Consider the following 24,494-nt stretch of genomic DNA (forward strand, 5'->3'; position numbering starts at 1 on the left):
CCTGAGAGATGTTTCAATAAGTTTCTTTCACAGACTGGACGTCTTCCTAGTCTGGGCACAGTCCTTTCCCCTGGTACAGCCCATGTTCCAGCTCAGGTGGTAGCTAGGGGATTCCTCATGATGGCTCTCCCTTTGTTCTGTTCCACCCATTTATATATCTTTTGCATAAGGCAGGAATCCTTTGTCCCTCTCTGGGTTCCCACTCCCTCCTTCACAATGGAAAAGCACTAGGTTAAAGATGGATTCCAGCAGGGCTGGCTCCAGGCACCAGCCGACCAAGCACGTGCTTGGGGCGGCACCTGGTAAGGGGCAGCCAATCTTGGGGTTTTGGGGGGCCTCGGGTTTTTGGGGGGGGGGGTTCGGTCGGGTGGCGCTGGGGGTGGGGTGGGTTGTTTTTGTTTCGGCGGCTGGGCGCGCGGGGGGTGCTGGGGGGGGATTCGGCAGCGGCGCTCCACGGGGGGGGGTGGCGGCGCAGCGGGGCGCTCAGTGGGGGGGATGTTCGGCAGCGCGGCTCGGCGGTGGGGGTGTTTGGCGGCGCGGCACTAGGCTGGAGGTGTGTGTGGCGGCGGGGGGGTTCGGCAGCGTGGCGCTTGGCGGGGGGGATCAGCAGCGCGGCGTGGCGCTCCGCGGGGGGGGTGTTCGGCGGCACTTGGCGGGAGGCTTCGGCGGCACGGCGTTCGGCGGCGCTCCGTGGTGGGGGGTGGGGTTCGGCTGCGTGGCGCTCCGCGGGGGCCTGGGGCGGTTCGGAGGTGCTCCACGGGGGGCTGGGGGGTTCGGCGGGGGGGTTTGGCGGTGCTCCGCGGGGGGGGGTTCGGCTGCGCGGCGCTCCGCGGGGGGCTGGGGGGTTCAGCGGCAGGGTTCAGCAGGGGGGTTCGGCGGCGCTCCGCGGGGGGCTGGGGGGTTCGGCGGGGGGGTTCGGCGGGGGGGTTCGGCGGCGCTCCGCAGGGGGGGGGTTGGCTGCGCGGTGCTCCGCGGGGGGCTGGGGGGTTCGGTGGCAGGGTTCAGCGGGGGGGTTCGGTGGCGCTCCGTGGGGGGCTGGGGGGTTCGGCGGGGGGGTTTGGCGGCGCGGCGCTCCACGGGGGGCTGGGGGGTTCGGCGGCGCTCGGGGGGCTGGGGGGTTCGGCGGCGCGGCGCTCCGCGGGGGGCTGGGGGTGTTCGGCGGGGGGGGTTGGGCTGCGCGGCGCTCCACGGGGGGGGGGGGTGGCATCGCGGTGCTGAGGGTGTGTATTATGGAGGCACTATGGAGGGCGGCACTCTTTTTTTTTGCTTGGGGTGGCAAAAAAGTTAGAGTCGGCCCTGATTCCAGTTCAGGTGACATGATTACATGTCACTGTAAGACTTCATTACCCACTTGCCAGTACAGAGGGTGACTTACAAGTAAAACAGAGCCATCTGCAGACAATTGTCCTGGTTAATGGGAGTCATCAAGATTCCAAACCACCGTTAATGGCCCACACTTTGCATAATTACAATAGGCCCTCAGAGTTATAGTTCATATTTCTAGTTTTAGATACAAGAGTGATACATTTATACAAATAAGATGACGACACTCAGTAGATTATAAGCTTTGTAATGATACCTTACAAGAGACCTTTTGCATGAAGCATATTCGTTACATTGTATTTAAACTCACAAGCATATTTTCATAAAATCATATAGAGTGCAACATCACAGGACCAATGTTCAAAGCCTTTTCCCCCCTCAGGTAGAGGGGTGACTTGAACCTGGGTCTCTCACATCCCAGCTGAGTGCTCTACACGCTGAGCTAAAAGTTATAAGAAAGACATCACCTCCTACTTCAGATATTTTGTGTGTGCCAAGGCAGGTGTCTAATTCATTCCAGCAAGAAATGCCTTAGGCACTAATGCCATCTGAGTCCAGGATGGTGGTTCCCATTTGTGGATTGCTAAGCAGAGCTAGGCAGCTCCCTGTGGCCCAAACTTAGGTATGGATCTCTGAGAGAGGGGCATGGCAGGGCTTAACACTCACCCCTCTGATCACCATTTCTCAATGGCTAGCTGAGGCAACTCCCCACTTTGCATGTTGGCTTTTGTAGATCACATTCTAACATGCTGGTGTCTCCCCATTCATTGTATGGGGAGCGTAGGCACTGAACTCAGATTTGTGGATCACACTGCTGTTCCCTGATTTTTCTAGGTACCTAAAAGTTGGGAGCTGTGACGCTCAGCGTTGCAAGGCCTAAGTCCTTTCATGGATCCCATCCCACATTACTGTGGCTGCATCATGAAAGATGTAGTCCAGCCAGGGAGTGTGGCCAATAGTGGATAATGAGGCAAGGGATACCAAAACTACAACTCACATGAGGCACTGTGGCGAAATAGGCAGATGCAGTTTAATGTTGAACAGATTTGGAATGAAATATTTTGATACACCTCTACCTCGATATAACGCTGTCCTCGGGAGCCAAAAAATCTTACCACGTTATAGGTGAAACCGCGTTATATCGAACTTGCATTGATCCACCAGAGTGCGCAGCCCCGCCCTCCCGGAGCACTGCTTTACTGCGTTATATCCAAATTCGTGTTATATCGGGTCACGTTATATAGAGGTAGAGGTGTAGTTTGGAATTGAATGTTTTCAGAAATTTTCATTCCATGAAAAATGTTGATGTTTTCATTTTTCCTCCTGTTTCAGGACAAAAACAAATAATTAATTGTTGGAATTTCCCTAGGAATGGAAATTCCACTTTTCACTCCTCTCTATTTCATCCTCTGTGACATATCTGTTTATGTTCTTGTTATTCAGATACTGTACTCATTTGAATCCTATTCAGAATTTTGCCTCAATAATATCAGGGTCAGTGAGCACTTCAAACTAACTGTGTTGTGTAAAAAATACTTACTACATTTCAGTGTGTTGCCTTGTAATTTAATTGGGTTACACTTTGTTCTTGTATGGTCAAAAATGTATTCTTGTGATTATTCCATGCCTTTATTCTATTCTATTCCTCATTATTTTATGTACCTCTGTCATGCCACCACTTATCTGACTGCTATCTAAACTAAACAGTTCCAGTCTTTTCAAGCTCTCTTCTGATGGAATCTAGCAGCAGAAGTGGGAGCATACCAGCAATTTTTGTCCCATTCAAAGCACAATGAAGTATTCAGAAGTATTTGTTTTTCTAATGATCCCTTTCCTTGAAGGGCTATTGAGTGCAAGTCAGGGGCAGAGCCTGAACTGGCTATGGCCCCAATCCTGCAAAGATGATTAACTTTACTGCTGCAAGTCGACTCACTGAGTTCAATGGCCCTATTCACATGAGTTTGGTTAAAACTGTGCATAAGGATTTGCAGGATCAGGACCTATGTTTTCTGTGATTCAGGGATTTTTCACAGTCAGCTGATCATTGGTTTTTTTCCCAACTGTTTGATCTGGTGCGGTTTGGAGACTGGAGGCCTAATTCACCACTATGCTACTTCAGTTCTATGCTGGGGTAAATCCATTGGTTTGCAGTGCTGGCTCAACCCTGTGGCGTTGTGATAAAGTGACTTCTGCCATCTTGACGGATACACTAGGGACTGAACCGGGAACCTCCACAGATAAAAGCATGAGCTGTTGTAGGTAAAGCTAAAGAGTCAGCAATTGCTAGTTTGGGCTGTAATACACTCATATCCTCTGCAGATCGGCCACAGAGGAGCCCATAACATATACTCACCAGTGGGTTACAGTAGCATCTCTGTTGGATTTTCTATTAGTGTACCAGAATATATTTTTTACGGTTCATTAAAGGTAAATGAAGTCTGAGCTAGGTTGTTTCTCATATTCATATGATGATGAACCATGTCAGTAACAGTACAACTGGCTGAAAGATCCACCCAATCTCTTGGAGATCACAGGTTGTGCTTTCCAGTTGTATGGGATTAGACTCTTTAGCTGCCCAACAGGAAATGACAAGCAAACCCAAAATACCTTTTGCACTTTCACATAATGAGCACGTGAACCAGACTCGTGATGAAAACTAGCAGCCATCTGAACCTCCGTTATCAGAAGAAACCTTTTTTGTGCTTTGCCGTTGCAGGTTATCTGTGTTTACACAGTAAAAGTAGCCATCTGCTAATATGTGACTTGTTTGCTTTTTAATAAGAGGTGCCCAGCATGGCTAGATTTCCTGGTAACAGGCAGCAATAGATCTTCTAAATTTCTTGCAAAAGTAATATGAGAGTTCTTTGAGTTTGTTGGGCAAAATGTAGTCATTGGATCTGATGCTCTGATTTACTTAACTCTTAAAAGTTAAAAGTAGATTCCTGATTTATCATTCCAGATCCATATGCAGTGTTCTGTATGGAGCACATATTGGAGAACATATTATTGGAGCTCAAAGCAACCCTCCATATAAAACTGAATTTCCAATGTAACAACAGGCAGGAAAGAAACTTTGAAAACCCAACAACAAAACCCCTTCTAGTTCTTCTTTATACACCTAGAAGAGGCAAAAAACAAGACCCATTTTTCCCTCTTTTGCAGATCACACCCCTCAGACGTTGAGGAGTTCAAAGCTGGAATGAATCTAGTAATGCAGGGAAATTAATGGCTACTGTTTACCTAGCTTCAGGGAATGACAAAACAAAAGCCAAATAAATCAACTAACACTTTTCAAACTTAAAGTCACTTTCTTTAATATTCAAGTAACAAAAACATAATGGAGCACAATATTTCCAGCATGCAAAACACAGACACAAAAGCAAAGTATGTATCAGAGCTGTATGAAAATCTAGTCTTCAAAGTAACAAACACATTAGTAAAAAAAAAAAAAATAGCAAACATCTTCGTGCCATGTAACTAAATGGGCCTGTAAAAATAATGATCCCAAACCTCCAGTGGTGTAAATCAGCGTATCTCCATTGAATACAATATTGCTATGCAGATTTATACCTTCTGTGGTTCTGGGTTTAAGGAAGTGAGCATTCTTTGTACTTAATTGGTGACAGTCACGTACTCCCACCCCAACGCAGTACAATAAGGCTTTGTTTAGGGTTCTGCATTAGGATTAGGGGATGCAGTTCGTCTCCGCTGAGCCTTGTGGCTTCACCACAGCCCCTGTGCTGCTGATGCCCTTCCACAAATGGTGCATCCTTTCTGGGCCTCTGGATTCTTGTGGCTCCACCCTGACCCCCCTCCATACTCCCTTTACACACTCTCCTATTTGGAGCTAGTGTGGAGATACACATGGGGTGCATAACCACTCCCCCTGGGGACCCATCCAGTGTGGGCTCACTGCGGGGCTTCAGTCTTGTGATGGGCCATGTGCACATATGTGTGTGGACTACACGCAGTGTGAGTACGGAGATTCATGATACACTGTGCTTAGGAGTTTAATAGACACACAATCAGTGTGTGTTGAAAGGTGATGCTGTCAATACCTCCAGACATTAAAAGGATCAGATTGTTGGGGAAATCTTCTGCCTTCATTTCTGTTCCATTTCAGTTGAGTTCACAAGCTAGTGGATACAGAGAACTCAGACTGTTACCAAGAACGAGAGCAAAATCCCATCACAGATAGCTATCAAAATGGCTGCTTGGGAGGGAAGGGCTTCTAGGATCCCTCTTTTGCTTATCCCTTTAAACCATCAAAGCCCCTCATGAGAAGGATCCTCACTCTGCCAAGGAGTCACTGTTCAGAGACCCATCAAAGTTATCCCTTGAGTCAGACTTGCTCAGGTGACAGATGATGCTTCCCATCCTCTGGACTGAGCGAGGTCCCTTTTCTGTGCTCTTGGCCTTGATGACTCAAGCAGATTGTATTGTCAAATTGACCACTGAGAAGATGATAGTGACCCTTTAAGGGGTTAATATTCAAATCAGTATGGGAAGAATTAATACGAGGAAGCCATAATGTCAGTGAAGAGAGTTACACATCTAATGCTCCATGGGATTCCTGCTCCAAATGTGACTCTAATTAATTCTAAATGAGAAATTCGCCTGGCTTCATTAAAGATGACATCTGCAGAAATACCAGTTGTGCACAAAGGTTCTCAGCTATCACAGAAAATACCATGCCTAGGAATAACAATGGATTATGTATATTCCCCGATGGGATCAGAGGAAATAAATACACTTTGGTATCACAGGTTACATCTAATGTCTAAGTAAGGTAAATCAAATTAAATATCACACCAAATCAGCATTATATAATACATTACAGTACTAGGGAAGGAAGTGTCTGGGTACAAGTGATGACCAAGCACAAATGTGGGATCTGCCGAGCTATGCTCACTATGCTTAAAGAAAGGCCATTGGAATTTCATTAAAGCACACAGCATAGAACACAAAAGGCAATGATTTTTCGTCTCTTTAACCTGCTGTGGCAAGGCTGGGTTACAAAGCTAGGGCAAAGATACACTATCATTTAAGCAAAGCACTGTCGCTTTCTCTGACCATAACTAGAGGTTACGTTAAGGTCTCCAGGATCTGAAAAAAACAAGAGGCAACTCTCTATACCTTGCGTGAAATTGAATGGGGAGATGGGGAATGTAGTGGTGTGGTGCTGTTTTTACATACTGCTCTGTAATTAAGATCAGCCACCAGCGTTTTTGGAGACAATTGCGTTTTGTTACTAGTCAGCACAGACATTTGGGTTTAGCAATCTGACTTTCAAAGGCCTTTCATGCCTGCTCTCAGTGCTATTTAGTTTTTAGTCACAAACACAAACATGATCATGATTGATTTACATGGGATTGCAAACACCAGCTGTGTTCTGTTATTAAATAGAAATGTAAATCAATTAAAAGAAACAGAAAATGGTGCATGGGAGAACCATGCTTTTGGCTTTCATAAGCTGTATTTGAAATACTAACCATCTCTTTTAAGGATGAGAACAACTAGAAGAACACACTGCTTGTTTTATGGACCTCATCATACTGGGGACACCAGTACAAAGTCAAATCAAGGTCACATTAGCAACCAATGAAAATGCCCCACACCTCACCACAGTAAACCAAACAAAATAAGAAAGAGTGAACCTATGTACAGGCCCATGTGCCTCTTGTTTGAGCACTCTTTTTGGTTTGTTTTTGGACTGCAAAGTGTTATAGAACAATAGTGTATCTTTGACCCCTGAAGGACTTCTAGACATAGTCATATTTTGAAGGGTATGAGCGTTTCCCGTCATCGCTACGAGCAGTGTCATCGTATGCTGAGACTTTTTTACTTTTGGCTTCAGATTCATAGCCAGTACCAGCCTTATATGGCGCAGTCTTGTAGGAGATATTCCGTCCTGATGCATTGTAGGACACTGCCTTGTAACTGAAAGAGAAATAAAATACGTCAGCAATGCAGACTCTGTGACAACCTCCAATATCCACTCCGCTCTGAACTTTATTCCCGTGAGTTCCTGGATTTAATGCAACTGATTAAGCACTATATTAATTCCTATTATTTGTATTATAGTATCACTTGGAGGCCCTGACAAAAATGAGTGCCAAATGTCCACAAACAGATTGCAAAATTCTCTCCTTTAAATTTGTTATTTGAAATGCTTCACCAGTTTCTTCCCCGAATAATTCCTGGCCTGCAGATTGTTTGAACTGCAGACTGAAAATGTAACAATGAAACATACAGGGACAGATTTGCATCTGGTGTAAATTGTCCTAGCTCCTTTGGCTTCAGAGATTCTATGACAAGTTACACAATTTGCAACTCATGCTGTAATTTATGTAACAAAGTTAGCTAACCAACATAGTGCACATTTTGAATTGTATGTTTGATTGTAAAAATCACAATTCATACCTTGTTGACATATATATCATCCAGTCAGGGAAGAGAAACAATATCATGAGACTCATGTAAGTAAACCACACTATACAAGTAAGTAGTCTGTATTCTTAGGGGGCCCACAGACGACATGATTACAGCTGAGCAAATAATTGAGTTCAAAATAATTTGAGTTCCAGGGCCAAAATGAAAAATCCCTCCCCCTTGCCTCCCGCCAATTTGGTTCAATTCAAATCCAAACCAATCTTTTTCTAAATGTTTCACTGAATTGAAAAACTTGAGAAAATTATTTTTTGTGAACCCATTATGAATGCTTTTTGGTTTTTCATTTGGGATCTTTTTGGCTGTTTTTCACTGTTGTTTGTTTTTGTTTATTTAAAAAAGTGGCCAAATTTCAAAATGAAACAAAAAGTTTCATAACAAAAAAATCAAAAAGAAATATTTTTACTTTAAAAAAAATCATTTTTTGGCCAAATTATGCCAAAATTTAGCCTGAATTTGCATATAGTTTGCCCCCCAAAATACATTTTTCAGTCAAATTACTATTCTCTGAAAAAAAATTGCCAAGCTCTAATCATTATATCCTTTGTAACCTGGGTGTGCCATATGATTGCAGCTACTGTGCATCTGGTCCATGGGCTATATATGTTTTGCACATCCAGTGCTTGCCAGGGTAATCTAAGCTAGAGATCTGTGATGTGCCTTAAAATAATGAACCCCGCAGAAGAGTGTCCATCACTTCCTAGTGCACGATCAAACACTATTTCATTACCAGCAAAGCTTCCAATTTAGAAGCATAGGGACTTACTTGGTTTCTTCTGGTACCAGTCCCCTGCAGGCAATGCACATCATAACGCCTCCTACCAGGGACAAGCCCCCAGCAACCCAGCCAACGAATAAGGCTGAACCAAAAGTATACCTACAAAATAAAAAGACAAAGGGCCCGTAATGCTGTGGGGGTGCAGGAACTCTCCATGCAATTTGTTTTGAAGTGTATTTAAGATACAGAATTCTCTCCTGGAGCAGGACCTCTCTTCTACCATGTTGGTCTTTCTTAGCAGCGGTCTTTCTTAGTTTTTACCTTCAGATTTCCCTCTGTCCCAACAGGAATGAGAGTGACTATATCCCACCCCAGCCGCACAAGTGTCGTCCATGTTGTACAGGGGACGGATGCGTTCTCCCTACTCCTTTGGTTTGGCTACGTGAACATGGACATCACTCAGCTACATTGTTTTGGTTGCTTGTTTATTCATTTCAGTCTTCAAAGTGCCCACTGAAGGCAATTGACAGACTACCATTAACTACACTGGACTTTGGATCAGATCTTAAAGCTGGACCTCCACCCCTCCCCAATCCCACTCCATGCAGGGGAATAATCAAGTAGTGTATCACCACTATAGTTACTTCTACATCATACCCCCTTCCCTACAGACATACTAGAAAAATGACATTACTGGGCAGCCCTGTCCCCAGCTGCTGTAATAGCCTCTGGGGACCATTAGCAGCTGGTACAAGTTACAGAAGGCTGAGTATGTGCTTGGAGAACTGGCTTTGGATAGAGTAGACCTGATATCAGGGGACCCCCAGGATGGTTTAAAGCTACACTGTGCACTCATCACAGCTAAAGATCTGGCCTGATAAATCCATCTAGCCATAGCATCAGAATTGATCTGAAAACACAGACTAGATACCATCACTACATGCTTGTTGATTCTGGGGCAGCTGTGGCTACTGCATGCCAATGCTAACATTCTACTTCTGAGCTATACCGATCTCGCACTGACTGCTCTTCACAAGAGGAGAAGGTTACCTTGTCTGGATGGTCTGCATCGATCCTTGGTACATATTAGCTGTTGACATCCAGAAGTTTGTGACCAGCATGTTGGCAAATACCGACACTCCGGCAATAGCACATAGACCTGGGAACAGAGAGAATGTGGGACTGGGAGCAAGATTCCCCACTGCCTTATATGTCAGGGAGTCATTCAGATCTCTGAAAAAATGGGAGTAAAGTGCTACCTACCACTCCAATTGCAATCACTTTGCACAAGTTATACAATGGCAGTAGCATTGAGACCAAGAATTGTCAGGTTTCCATGTAAATTGCTCCATAATGGAGTGCTCCAGAATCAAAGCATTCATTACAACCCGGCCTTCCCCTTCCCCTACCCCAAAAAACCTTCTCTAGTATAGCTGGTAGATTTTTCCTGTTCAACCTTTTCTCAATGGAAAACCATTTTGAGACATGTAAATTCTGATTGCTGAAAACCACCTTTTTTTCTGTTTTTGAGATTTCGGTTTTTCAATGAAAAACTTCAAAGAAAGAATTTTCATTGTCATTAAATTTTTCATGGGGAAAAAAATCTTTTCACAATCATTGGGATATTGGAAAAGGGTGCAAATAGCAGCTATGAAAGTTTTCTGGGGTTGGTAATGCGGAATCCAAACATCCCTCTTGCAAATTTGAAGTCACAGATATCCCTGCCCCAAAGCAGGAAGGAAAAAACTCAAACCCATCACATTACCAAAGTCCTCAAAAGTCCCCTGCTTGCCAACCAGCAACACTGACTCTGACACCTTCCAAAAGCCCCACCTATCCTTTATCCAGCTGCCATAGCCTCTGGCTCCCCTACAAGACCCTCTATTTCCAGCATGCTGACAACTGAAAATTTGGGGGCTGTGGAAATCAAATGGGTTTTAATAGCCAAATAAAAATGCAAGTAATACTTTATTGATGGCATGAGTGGGAGAGCTTGAGGAGCCAGGACCACAGAAATCAGTGGTGTTTCCATCTTAGGTATCAAATTACTCCCATTAGCCTAGTATCTGGGCATGTCACAGTCTTTAATGCATTTATCCACCCAGCGCCTGGTGACTTTGGGAAGTGCAATAATCTCCATTTTACAGAGAGTTACTTGAGGTCACACAGCAAGTCTATTACACAGCAAGGAATCAAAGCCAGGTCTCCTGAAGGCTAGGCTAGATCTAACCATTGGACAATCCTTCCTTTCGACTTTGCTCGCCGGCTCTAATATGCCACATGATAGCTGGGGCCTTTCCTGTATTTTAGATAGATAACTCTTCCATTCATTGTCTTTCAGTGATTTCATAAATGTAGACTATATGGGTGGGATTTGCACAGACTTTCACTGTTGGCCTAACTCTGCTCCCTGTGAAGTCAGTGGGTAAAATTATATGTATTTTAAATGCAAAAAGGAAGCCACATTATATGAAGCCCTTTCTTTCATCCAAACAGTGTATATTGTACATGCTTGAACTGTTTTGTTTGAGGTCACTGAGACAACCTGCCTGAGTAAGTGCTCAACCTGAGTAAGCATTGCAGAAATCAGGCCTTCATAGAATGATAGAAGTGAAGGCCTGGAAGAGACCTCAATAGGTCATCTAGTCCCATCATCTGCATTCAAGGCAGGACTAAATAATAACTAGACCATTCCTGACAGGTTTTTGTCTAACCTGTTCTTAAAAACCTCAATAATGGAGATTCCACAACCTTCCCGGGCAATTTGTTCCAGTGTTTAACTACCCTGACAGTTAGGAAGTTTTTCCTAATGTCCAACCCTAAATCGCCTTTGCTGCAATTTAACCCCATTGCTTCTCGTTCTATCCTCAGAAGTTAGAGAAAAATTTTTCTCCCTCCTCCTTGTAACAACCTTTTATGTACTTGAAAACTGTTATCATGCCCCTTCTCAGTCTTCTCTTCTCCAGACTAAACAAACCCAGTTTTTTCAATCTTCCCTCATAGGTCATGTTATCTAGACCTTTAATCATTTTTGTTGCTTCTCTCTGGAGTTTCTCCAATTTGTCCACATCTTTCCTGAAATGTGGGACCCAAAACTGGACACAGTACTCCAGCTGAGGCCTTATCAGCATGGAGTAAAGTGGAAGAATTACTTCTTGTGTCTTTGGGCTGGTCTACACTGGGGGGGGGGGGGGGGAATCGATCTAAGATACGCAACTTCAGCTACGTGAATAGCGTAGCTGAAGTCGAAGTATCTTAGATCGATTTACCTTGGGTCCTCACGGCGCGGGATCAACGGCCACGGCTCCCCTGTCGACTCCGCTACCGCCGCTCGGTCCGGTGGAGTTCCGGAGTCGACAGGGAGTGCGTTTGGGGATCGATATATTGCGTCTTAGCGAGACGCGATATATTGATCTCCGATAAATCTATCGCTACCCGCCGATACGGCGGGTAGTCTGGACGTACTCTTTCTTACAACAATCCTGCTGAATCATTCCAGAATGCTGCTTCAGTGAGACTATGGACTCAATTTCTTTACTCACCTGCAATGGATAGTGGGTAAATCTGTGATGAAGGAATTCCCTTAGGCATCACCACTTTCACGGTTGGTTGCTTAGTGCAAATACGGGGTAAATTCTGCTTATTTATTCATGCAAGTCATGTTACTAGAACCTCTGGGATTGCCCACATGAGGAAGACAAGCATGACTGGATTTTATTGGCAATCCCAAGTATTCAAAAATCATGAAACTGTCTTAAAAATCATGAAACTTTAAAAGTAATTTCTGGGCTCTTTTTATTTGTCTGTTTTTTGAGCTTTTAGGGTTCACAATTTGGTGCTGTTTTCCATCTCCATGAAGGCTAGAAACTTACTTATTTATCAAATGAAAACTGAGGTTCTCATATATTTACATGACTCTCGGAGCAGAGGCCTTAATAAAAACAACAGAAATATTGCCAGAGTTGGTAGCACTGCAGTTTGCAATTCTGAAACATTCGTTCCCTGTGCATCTTGACTGTATTTGTCCTTTTGCTTTTTTGTTTTACAAAGACTTCCTCAATCTTAAATTCAGCTGCTGGCTGAGCTTTGTACATAATAGAAGAAATTGTGTAGAGCACAATGACTTACCAGCCACAATAAACATGATGCCAGAGGTCAGAGTCATGTTGGCTTTTGCGGAGTCCTCCATATTGCCAATACGAATGCATTTCAGGGCGAAAATGGACACAAGGAGGCCAATGGCACCCAGGACGATGCCCACGATCATTAGGGCTCTCACAGCCTGGAACATTGCTGCAAAACAAGTCAAGGAAAAAAACATTTGACTACATAACATGGGGGTGTAGTCCAGGCTCTGGCTGGAAGGGTGGGGACAGCCAACATGGGCCACAATGAGCATTGCTGTTTCCAACCACATGAATTCTCAGAGAAGAGCTGAGAGCCATGATGAGGCTGATGGAGCTGTTCAGATATTTTTCATCAAAAACATTTTTTTCAAAGGCACATGGCTTTTCAACAAAAATGAAAATTTTCACCCCCAAAATTCTGTTTTTGTCAAACCATTTTAGGTTTTCATCGATAAACCAAAACCCAACATTTTTTCTTTTGTTTTTAGCAGCCAAAAAAACTGAACATTTTTGGTTTTAAATTTTAAGCTTTTCAGTTGCCAAAAACTGAAATATTTTCAGCTTTGGGTTTTTTACTTTTTTAAGAAAAATCTTTACATTTTCAAAGAAAAATATTTATGAAAATGAAAGCATTTTTCTGGGGTGAGGGGAAACAATCATTTCTTGAGTCGCACCGGAGGCTGCCCTTTCATATGCAGAAGGAAAGATGTTAAATCTATGTCCCCATGAACTATTCCCATTGAGCATACTCTGAACCTGGCATGTTGACCTTCTAGGTGCTCTTCCACATAGGAGTGAGCTTCCTGTCCCACACTGTAAGAAGCAAGGGAAGAATGAGATTGGCCCACAGATACATCACAAATGGTCCAGTTAGCTCTAAATGGAACTTGGGCCAGTTTTATATAGGTGTTTAGACACCAGTGGTGTAGATAAGGGCCTGTCAGCATCTTTGAGCACCTAAATACCTTTGCAAATCTGCATCTTTATCTTTACCATTTACACGGTTCCCCCTTTTCAAATGATGTTAGTAGTCGGTTGGAATTTTTTTTTTTTTTTGTCAAAACAGTTTTCCATAAGAAAATGCCGTTTTTGACAAAACCAACATTTTTCGTGAAAATTTATTGATTTTGGTGAAATTTTACTTCAAAAAAAATTGGAACACAGTAACAGAAATGTCGGACATTTTGGGAACAGAAAGTTGTGATTTTTCATTTTGAAACAATGTTTTGTTTTGAAATGTACTTTATTTTATATATTAAATTAAATTCAAACAAGTGGAAATTGAAACAAATTGAGAGACAGCATGGGCCAGATTGTGAATGGTTTGCGGGAGTGGAGCCCATGGCCGACAGATTTTAAGCGCCACTTCCCGCAGCTCCTATTGGCCGAGAACGGTGAACTGCGGCCACTGGGAGCTGCGGGTGGCTGTGCAAATGTAAACAAACTGTCTGGTGACCTGCCAGCAGATTACCCTGATGGGCTACGTGCAGCCTGCGGGCCGCAGGTTGCCCACCACTGATCTAGAGTCTCTATTTACAGCTGTGCAAGGCTAGTGCAAAGTATGACTAAAATCAGGAAATTAGGATTTCACACTCACTTTTCATGGGTGTGAATGGCAACACAAGGTGCAGGGCCTGGGGGACAATCAGGTCCACTGTCTTTCAGGTATTAGGTATTCAGGTATGTCTTTCATTGATGGAGATCCAGAGACAAAGCTAAAGCTTAACCAGGTATAGCAATTTTTAAAATGCAATAAAAAGAAATATGGCCACCTTGCGGTGGCTTTATTCTCTTTGGTGGTTTCTTACAATAAGCCAAAGGAGTGTGCCATGTTTATTTCACTGGCTGGCAATGAGATAAGCAGATTTGGTTGGTACCAGATGTTGCTCATGGCAAGTGTGCATGTGAGCAAAGAGTAGCAGCTTGTGATTTATGCAGAAAGTTATGTCAATGCTGAGAAATCACACAAACAACTCCTTTTCACATAAGGCTTCAACTGAGCAAACAAACTGTGAAAAGCAGATTGAAGAGTTGACACATGCTCTCATACAAAGCTACTGTACGTTGGTTCCCAACTGTAACCCAACATATTGTGAATCATCTATAGCAACACTCTTAACATCCCTCAAGCTGCCTGTCTATCAAGCAGAGAAAAAAGGTGTATGGTGTTTGAATATCAAGAAGTCTTTCTAATGAAATGGCATCTATTTCATCTCATCCACAATTTAACACTTGGCTGCAGACATTTCTTGGCAATAATGTCTTTGCCAGTGTCCATACCAGTTGTTAAAGACCCCATGAGAGATGAGAAGGTATCAGAGTAACAGAGATGGTCAAATAATGGGAGGATGCAGTCACAAATGTGTTTGTAAAGTACCATTTGTGATTTGATTTTGGTACATTTGTGCCTCTTTTTTTCATTCCATGAACATTCCAATGACTGAGTTGTATTTACGTCAATGCTGTTATGGGTATGAATACCTGTGTTTCTGCAAGAACAAGAGTACCTATGTGACCAAGAGGACGAGAGTTTCCGGTCTGATCTCATCAGCTGGGAATTCTCTTGCTATGCAGGTGTTCTCAGCTGGCACAGAGCTGGAATAACCGTCTTCTACACCACTCCATATCCTAGGCTCAGCACACAGAGTGAGCCTAGTGAAGGAAGGGGGAGTGGCTGGAGGGGTACTGTGTTCTGGATGTTCCCAGCTCATGTGTTGCTCCTTGTGGGCTGCTATTAGCTGGTGTTAGGGTGACCAGATGTCCCGATTTTATAGGGACTGTCCCGATTTTTGGGTCTTTTTCTTATATAGGCTCCTATTACCCCTCACCCCCATCCCGATTTTTCACATTTTCTGTCTGGTCACCCTAGCTGGTGCTGGCTGTCGTAAAGACTCCTATTGACCTGAATGGCCATCGGTTGATGGTGTATATGAGCTGACAGTGAGGGAGAAGGTACTGTATGGAAAAGAGCCAGAAGTGAACTATATGGCATTGCCCAGAGGAGAAGCCATAGTACAGAGGGCATTCTCTTCAGTGCCATTCTCTGGTGATTTGAACATTTTTAAAGAGTGTTTCTCAGAGTTTTGAGGTAGCCTTTTTTCAATAATTCTTTTCACATTTGATACCACCAGGACAACTTGTTGTCCCACAATCACAGAACTGCTGACATAGCTACCTTAGAAAAATTACATTGCAGAACAAGTTGGCCAGGAGTGAAAGGGAAATATTTGCAATTCTGCCAGCCTTGCCCTACCCCTTGATCCATGTTAGATGGGGAGGTGGTCAGGGGACCATGTAGAAGAACATCAGATCTCCCTGGCATTAGTGGGTTACCTCATGTTTGGGTAGAACCAATAGCTTTATCAGCTTGGCGCAGTAACTCACCTACAGATGAACATGACAAACAGCACTGAATGCATGGAGAGACCCAACCTGAAATAACCATGGCTTTCAGTGGGATTGGGTCGTATTGACAATCCCAGGTTATTGCTGCTCTGACTCATTCTGATCATCAGGTATGTCCTTATCAGCTGATAACAAGTGTTAACAAACCAGGTATTTTCAGCCTCCCACTCATCAGCACAGAGGTGTGATTTCATTATTATTCATCAGAAATCAAGAGGCTGATGGATAAGTGTTATCAGTCCCAAAGGGTGTTCACGAGACATTTGGTGCAGAGCAGGAGGAAGCAGTGAGAAGAAAAGCACAATGTTCCTTTACTCATTTTTCTTTACAAAGGCTGAAGTTTCATTTCATCTGCTTTGGTTTCAATGAGAGTAGAGCTAGCCTGTGATATCACCAAGCAAGGTGTGTGCTGCTGGCTGAGTGACAACCGGTGAAATTAATACTCCACAGCTGTGAGTAAGCCACTATTGAATAGAATCTATAGCTCTGGTTTCCTCTCAGGGAGTGATAAGCTCTCCCCTGAGACACCCTTTTACTTCCTACAAATGTCCTATAAAAGATTACAATATTTGGGTGCAAGTAAGATGATAGGAGGGGTGCTCTGATTCTCAGATGTCACTAGCACATTCTGGATCAGATAAACTGGTACATTCCAGTTGCTTTGTGTGCCTCTGATAAGGTGTGAAGCAGCCACAGTACAGCCATGGATCTCGCTCTCTGTTTCAAAATGCTTTAGTCCCAACCCTGCAATCATTGTGGAGAAAAATCTCTCAGTGAAGTCCAGCATGGGCTGGAGGATTGAGGCCAGAGTTAAGGAATTGACTCCCTTGAGGTGGTAAGTCCTTTATTTTAAAAACAGCAGTAGAGCTCTGTCCCTGCGTAGCTGAGCTGCAGAAGACCAGGCAGGCGGGGACATTGCTTTGCTAGGGGATGACTGACATGTCATGAGTTTTTCAAATATATTGTTTATGCCAACAGAAGAAAAAATGAATTATTATGCACTAAGTTATATCCCACCCCACATGGGTTTGGAAGGTATGTGGGAGAGAGAACAAATACTTCATTATCTTCTATCCCACAAAGGGGCCAGGCACAACTGTCGTCCTTCCATTCACCTCCCTCTGGCATAAATCCCTTTGAAGGGTGGAGCTTAGGCTCCTCCACTCTCCTTGGCATTTCCTCCTCAGCTCAGCCTACGGCCTCTTTGTGGCTCAAGTCCCTTGTCCTTTGAAATGGAGTGTGTTAGAGAACACGTGATGGGCCAGATCCCCAGCTGGTGTAAATCAGCATAGTGCTACTGAGAGTGGCCATTGTCTATGTGACTGCAACAGAGCTATGGAATGGAACTACCCAGACATCTGTTGGGAAAATAACACAGCAGGGCACAGATAATAGGATAATTATCCAACAAGTTCTTGGAATGTATTGGAGACATTTTTTTTATTTCAGAAGGTGGAGAAAGCTACTAGGTGGGAGGCTGTTCTAGATTTGATTTTGACAAATAGGGAGGAACTAGTTGAGAATTTGAAAGTGGAAGGCAACTTGTGTGAAAGTGATCGTGCAATGGTAGAGTTCATGATTCTAAGGAATGGTAGGTGGGAGAACAGCACAATAAAGACAATGGATTTCAAGAAGGAAGACTTTAGCAAACTCAGGGAGTTGGTAGGTAAAATCCCATGGGAAGCAAGTCTAAGGGGGAAAACAATTGAAAACAGTTGGCAGTTTTTCAAAGAGACATTATTAAGGGCACGAAAGCAAACTATCCCACTGCATAGGAAAGATAGAAAGTATGGCAAGAGACCACCCTGGCTTAACCAGGAGATCTTCAGTGATCTAAAACTCAAAAAAGAGTCCTACAAAAAGTGGAAACTCGGTCAAATTACAAAGGATAAATATAAACAAATAACACAAGTACTGTATGTAGGGACAAAATTAGAAAAGCCAAGGCACAAAACAAGATTAAACAAACTAGGGACATAAAAGGAAAAAAGAAAACATTCTACAAATACATTAGAAGCAAGAGGAAGACCAAGGACAGAGTAGGCCCATTACTCAATGAAGGGGGAAAGATAATAACAGAAAATGTGAAAATGGCAGAGGTGCTTAATGACTTCTTTGTTTCAATTTTCACCAACAAGGTTGGTGGCCATTGGATGTCTAACATAGTGAAAGCCAGTGAAAATGAGATAGGATCAGACTCTAAAACAGGGAAAGAACAAGTCAAAAATTACTTAGACAAGTTAGATGTCTTCAAATCACCACGGCCTGATGAAATGCATCCTAGAATACTCAAGAAGCTGACTGAGAAGATAGCTGAGCCATTAGTAATTATCTTTGAAAAGTCATGGAAAACGGGAAACATTCCAGAAGACTGGAAAAGGGCAAATATAGTGCCGATCTATAGAAAGGGAAATAAGTACAACCCGGGGAATTACAGACCAGTCAGCTTAACTTCTGTACCCGGAAAGATAATGGAGCAAATAATTAAGCAATCAATTTGGAAACACCTAGAAGAAAATAAGGTGATAAATAACAGTCAGCATGGATTTGTCAAGAACAAATCATGTCAAACCAACCTTATAGCTTTCTTTGACAGGGTAACAAGCCTTGTGGATGGGGGGAAAGCAGTAGATATGGTATATCTTGACTTTAGTAAGACTTTTCATATTGTCTCGCATGACCGTCTTATAAACAAACTAGGGAAATACAACCTAGATGGAGCTACTAGAAGATGGGTGCATGACTGGTTGGAATATCATTCCCAGAGAGTAGTTATCAGTGGTTCACAGTCATGCTGGAAGGGCATAACGAGTGGAGTCCCGCAGGGATCGGTTCAGGGTCCGGTTCTGTTCAATATCTTCATCAATGATTTAGATAATGGCATAGAGAGTACAAAGTTTGTGGACGATACCAAGATGGGAGGGGTTGCAAGTGCTTTGGAGGATAGGATTAAAATTCAAAATGATCTGGACAAACTGGAGAAATGGTCTGAAGTAAATAGGATGAAATTCAATAAGGACAAATGCAATTTTATCAGAACAGGCATGAAAATGGAACCCTACTACCAATTAAAATTACCAGAATATGGATATCATTGGGGATTTTTAAGGTTGGACAAACACCTGTAGGGATAGTCTAGATAATACTTAGTCCTGCCTTGAGTGCAGGGGACTGGACTAGATGACCTCTTGAGGTCCCTTCCAGTTAGGGTAACCAGATAGCAAGTGTGAAAAATCGGGACACGGGGTGGGGGGTAATCGGTGCCTATTGTAAGAAAAAGCTCCAAATATCGGGACTGTCCCTATAAAATCGGGACATCTGGTCACCCTACTTCAGTTCTATGATTCTATGATTTCTATGATCTTTAAAAAACAAACAAACAAAAAAACAATTAAAAGCCAGGTCATTCCAACTTTACATTTCAGCAATGCACTATGGAAAATAATACTGATCAGACCTGTTTTTGCAATATGACCTTTCTGTGACTGTTAAATACATTTTCTTATTCCTAGAGATGGGTGGGAAAGTTTTCCATCCTGCAAAAATTTTTGAAATTTTGAAAACTGATTCCCAACTTGAATTGGGATGAGAAGTCAAAAATCTCAAAACTTTCACAAACCAAAAATCCAAAAAAGTCAGATCACGTCAATCAAAATGTTTAATTTTATTAATTTCCAAATGTTTCATTTTGATTTTAACCTTTTAAATTTTTTTTATTATTATTTTACTATAAATTATTTTAAATTTCTAAATGAAAAGTCATTTCAAACTGAAAAACGGAACTTTTTGTTTCAAACATGTAGACATAGGAAATTTGTCAAAATTGACCCCTTCCTGCAAAAAGTTTTGGTTTAATGAATGGACATTTTTCCTACAAAAAAGTGTTTCATCAAAAAATTCCTGACAGGCTCTACTTATTACAACATTACTTAAAGAGTAATCTAATTAAGAACTGGCTCTTGCCAATGATAAATCAGCACAGTGAAACCTGATCATCACTGTTGCTAAGGGAAAATATATTGCTGTCTTAAACCATAATTAGTCATGTACAGCTTTGGTAGAGACATTTATTAAAATAAAAGCAACTCCAGGACAGCTAGCTTCAAATGTTTTTTTCTCAAAATGGACAACACATTGTCTACCAGTCATAATGCAGAGTGAACACAGGTGTATTTATTAAATCATATCTCTAGAGAGATGCCCGGAACTTTTTCAAGCAACAAACACAAAAGCAAAAAAGTTTGTCTTCAACTGTACAGTCTCTGGTGACTTCTCAGAGACGAATCAAGTCAGTCATCAAAATGGACAGAACAGGTGAGAAACACTAGGATCTGTTCTCTGCTTTACACATGTCAATATGCACACAAAAGGCCGTGATTCGCCACAGCTCTGCATCCTGGGCAGTTATTTGCACCTGTGCAAGGATAAATGGGTGTCAAATGCCACTGAATTAGTGACGCAGTATTCATTTTTTATTCCACATTGCACAGGTGTAAATGACTGCATAAAGTAATGGAGAATCATACTGGTAATTCCGATTCATTTTAATGTTGATCCAGCCTCAGTGCATGCTAGTGCTTTGTAAATTACTCAAATGCTCAAAGGCAGAAGTGACTTCCCTGGTGTAAAATGTCTGGATATTTGTTTACAAAATGGTTTTGGTAATAGGGATTGTACCCTGATTTCAATGCTCCTGAGTTTGCTACTGACCCCTCTCACAACCTTGCTCCGAGTTCTTTACTGCCTTGCCCATTTACACCTGGGCAAAGTGACTGTAAAATGCTACTGGATCAGAATGATTTTGCACCAAATTTACATTCACTTTGCGTGGGTGTAAATCATTATACAAGTGGCTCGGCAGCAGAGAATCAGGCCCCAGGATAAATAACACGGTAACCAAATAATCCAATGGGATGTGGACTATGCCATATTTTAACAGAAACTTTCATACACCTGTCCCTAACCAACCAAGCAGGGCCGGCTCCAGCATTTCTGCCGCCCCAAGCAAAAAAAAAAAAAAAAAGCCGCGATCGCAATCGCGACCGGCAGCGGCAATTGGGGGGGAAAAAAAAAGCCGCGATCGGCGGCGGCAGTTCAGCTCCTAGAGGGAGTGAGGGACCTGCCGCCCCCGAATTGCCACAGGTGCCGCCCCTCTCCCTTGGCCGCCCCAAGCACCTGCTTGTTAAGCTGGTGCCTGGAGCCGGCCCTGCAACCAAGTTAGCTTTAGATGAGATGCCTTAAAGGCCATAGATCAGTTTGATCAGTTTGTCCCAATTAAAAAAATTGACTGAAGAACCAAAACCAAAATAAAAAACAATCAGCCAACCACAACCTTCCAGTAAAACTCCATCTACAAAAAAGAGTCATTAAAAATACCCTCTTGCACTCCAATTCCTCTATGCCCACTGTTCAGCACCAGCTTTCTCAACAAGAAAATTCAGCATATCCTCTTTCCTTTGGGGGAAAAATGTTTCCACTGGTTTCTTGCTGGAAATTATCAAAATATGATCAGCCAATAACAGTTAAATGAAATAACTGAACAGCTCTTATCCACCATTTCATATGTGTTTAAATCCAAAGAGCCAGAATCTTAGCTGATTTGAATCAGTGTAGCTCTATTAACATCAATGGAGCTATACTGATTTGCTTCTAGCTGAGGACAATAATATAGGTAGCAGACAAATATGCAACATTCTGTAATATTTGCCATGCAAGATTATTATTTTTGGTAATACAACATACATGTGTTGCTATACTCATATGCTAAGTATTTTTGGAGATATTCCCCCCCCCCCCCTCCCCGCAAAGCGCTTTAAAATATCAGCTCCTGCTATTCAGTGAAAACTGTATTATATTTATCCTTCAAGAAAACTCCAGGGGTTCACCTGGGTCCATCTTTTGCCCCTACCTGGTAGCCCAAGAATGGTGAAATAAGGCCGGCACTCTGTGAAACCTGAGCTCTGCCTCACGCAGCTCCTCCAGAGTCCCTGATACTGGAACACGGATGTGACTGGGTTGTCATACAAGTCCTGTGTGCTCCACATGTCTATTCCAGTGGCCGCGATGCATCCAGCAAAACCCAAAGATGAGACAACAAAGCCCATCACTTGGCAGATTGTTGTCGACATGGTGTCTCCCCTTTGGCCAGGATCTGAGCTAGCTCTGATGAAGCCGTAGACCTTACGGGAACACTCAAGTCCTCTCGACTGAGCCACCAGAAATGCAGCTGCTCTTATCAGATGGTGCCCATTCAGCGGCTTTGTTTGCTCAAAGTGTTTTTGCAAGATAGTCCAGTTTCGCTCTCGCTGGGTAGGGTTGTGTGTTTTTTGGTTGGCGAGGCAAGAGATAGGAGCTTTTGTCCTTTAGAAGCACTTGTTCTCCCAGAGCTAAGCAGTCACTGCTGGTCAAGTGTAGGGCAACCCGTTTTGAACAAAGTTATGAGGAGCATTACCTTTCTTGAATGCACCTGCACCTCTCCCTATATCTAAATACTCTGGAGTCTGCTACACTTATTCTGTGTAGTTGGCACATTACTGCTGAGAGGGATCAAGGGAGAACTAGACACACAAATGAATTCCTCATTTTTGGGTAGACATACCATGCCAGTGCTTCCCAACACGGCATCCCCCAAAGGTCTTCACATACCACATGGGTCTCATTCTCACTGCTTTGTTCCTTCTGTTATTATTTACCCCTATCCAAAATGGGAGTATGACACTCCCAAATCAGGTTCGTAGTAGCAATTTATCCCCACTCTACATTCACTTGGCACAGGTGCAGATGTCTACACAAGGTGAAAGGTGGTGGAGAATCAGGCCATATGTTTTTTACTTGAGTTCTTCAAAAAGAGAGGAAAAAGCTAAAGTCTTATCAGAACAGCCATGAAAAACTAAAGGAGTTTTAATAAGAACAAAACAGAATGGACTAGATACCCTAGGGCACCAGAGCTGTCCTCAGTGCACCTGACGGGAACAGCACAAGTGAGTTTCAACCATCTTTCAACCATCATCCCCAATGCTGAGGTCAGGCATTAGCTGAACTGGGGCTGCCTTGACTCATGCTGGCATCAAACAGTCCCCAAGAGGCTGTTCTGCAGAGCAAAGCATGTCCTGGCCATGCCCACCACCCATGGAACAACCCCCAATAACAGGGCAGCAAGAGCGGGTGTGACCTAGAACCAGTTTTACACCATCTGGGGATTCCTCTATATAAAGCCTGGTTACCAAAACTTCTTTACTGTTAATTGATACAGAAATGATCCAAATGGGGAGGTCAGTTGCCTACCCGTCTATCTACCTAGTCAAGTATTTCTAAGGCGCCCATCACTATGATACCTCAGCCCCAACTATACATACGTGACACCTGCCAACGTCAATGAGTATGCACTGAGGGGAGAACAGACCGCTCAGAGAGCGCCGTTTTATTGGTAGTTGTTTACGAAGGCTGAGGGGAGGCGAGAATTAGGAAATTAATTATCTCTTCCCACAGTGGTGAAGTGCTCTGCTCAGGGGAGCAATATAAATTTGCCATGCTGCTCTGCCAATGCATTGCTGTGAGTTACAGGGACCTTCCAGACTTCACGCTCATCAATTCTGATCTAATATACTGTTCCAACTGATTTACTTCAACCCTGACCTAGAAACAAATTCTGTCTTTATCCAATCAAGATACCTTTCTTTGCTTCAGACATAGTCAATATGATCGCCTCGTTATGAAGCAGAATGAAAGCTACCAGAAAGAGAGGTGAGGTTATCACTAGGATGGGTGATTTACAGGGGTGTTATTATGTATTGGCTATTGTCGCTGTATCCTATATAATGACTACCCAGGACATCCCTTTTAACACTTCACATGCACTGCTGTACTGGAGCCAATACATCCTGAGCTTGACAATATATATATAGATTTACATGCAGGAATATTGGGAGAAGATTGTGGTCCATCTAGGCCTATTTTATAATCTGAAGCCATACAAAATCATATGTAATCCTGGTAGAACAGCCACAAGAATTAGCTAGCAGCTGTGCCTTTTGTTTAGATCACTCTCCCTGAAAAGGCTGATGTCAGGCTGCCCTTTGAGCCAATTCACATGGCTTTCTCTTCTTGCTCTAACAAAGGCCACAGAGGTTTGCTTCAATTGTCCAACCCGTGCCGGTTGGGAACATCTGCTTACAGAATGGTGCCCTGTTCTTTTGTACAATCCAAGATATCTAACTTTTCAAATTACAGGTAGTTGCTAGTTTCTGCCTCCAACGACTGACTGGCAGCAAACAGAATCCTTTCTAGCCTGTATTTTATAGTTTCTGTTATAGTAGCTGAGAGTCCTGTAAAACGCCCAGTATGAATCTCTAGCACAATCACAAATCATAGGTAGTACAGTGAAATCATCTTGTGAATTGCTTGTGCACTAGCAGATTTCTCAAGAAGGCCCTCAGCTGTTGTAAACTTGCATAGTTTCATTGATTTTACTA

General features: G+C 43.1%; 1 protein-coding gene across 1 annotated transcript; it reads right to left on the reverse strand.

Annotated features, from left to right (window-relative positions):
• Positions 1-7,085: 7,085 nt before the first annotated feature.
• CLDN18 (claudin 18) lies at positions 7,086-22,151 on the reverse strand. The gene is made up of 5 exons (XM_065411240.1): positions 21,932-22,151; positions 12,620-12,784; positions 9,542-9,650; positions 8,540-8,650; positions 7,086-7,263 (listed from the first exon to the last, which is right to left on the reverse strand). Exons 1-5 carry the CDS (start codon positions 22,149-22,151, stop codon positions 7,086-7,088), a joined length of 783 nt encoding a protein of 260 aa, XP_065267312.1.
• Positions 22,152-24,494: the final 2,343 nt, after the last annotated feature.

Source organism: Emys orbicularis, chromosome 9 (assembly GCF_028017835.1).
Source record: "Emys orbicularis isolate rEmyOrb1 chromosome 9, rEmyOrb1.hap1, whole genome shotgun sequence".
In the NCBI taxonomy this organism is placed as follows: domain Eukaryota; kingdom Metazoa; phylum Chordata; order Testudines; family Emydidae; genus Emys; species Emys orbicularis.

Coding starts and splice junctions, on each gene's coding strand:
- CLDN18 (XM_065411240.1), bottom strand. CDS start 22,151: ATGTCGACAACAATCTGCCAAGTGATGGGCTTTGTTGTCTCATCTTTG. Junction 12,785..21,931: donor CACCATTCTTGGGCTACCAG/GTAGGGGCAAAA, acceptor CTTGTTTTGCAG/CAATGTTCCAGGCTGTGAGA. Junction 8,651..9,541: donor ATGCAGACCATCCAGACAAG/GTAACCTTCTCC, acceptor TTTATTTTGTAG/GTATACTTTTGGTTCAGCCT.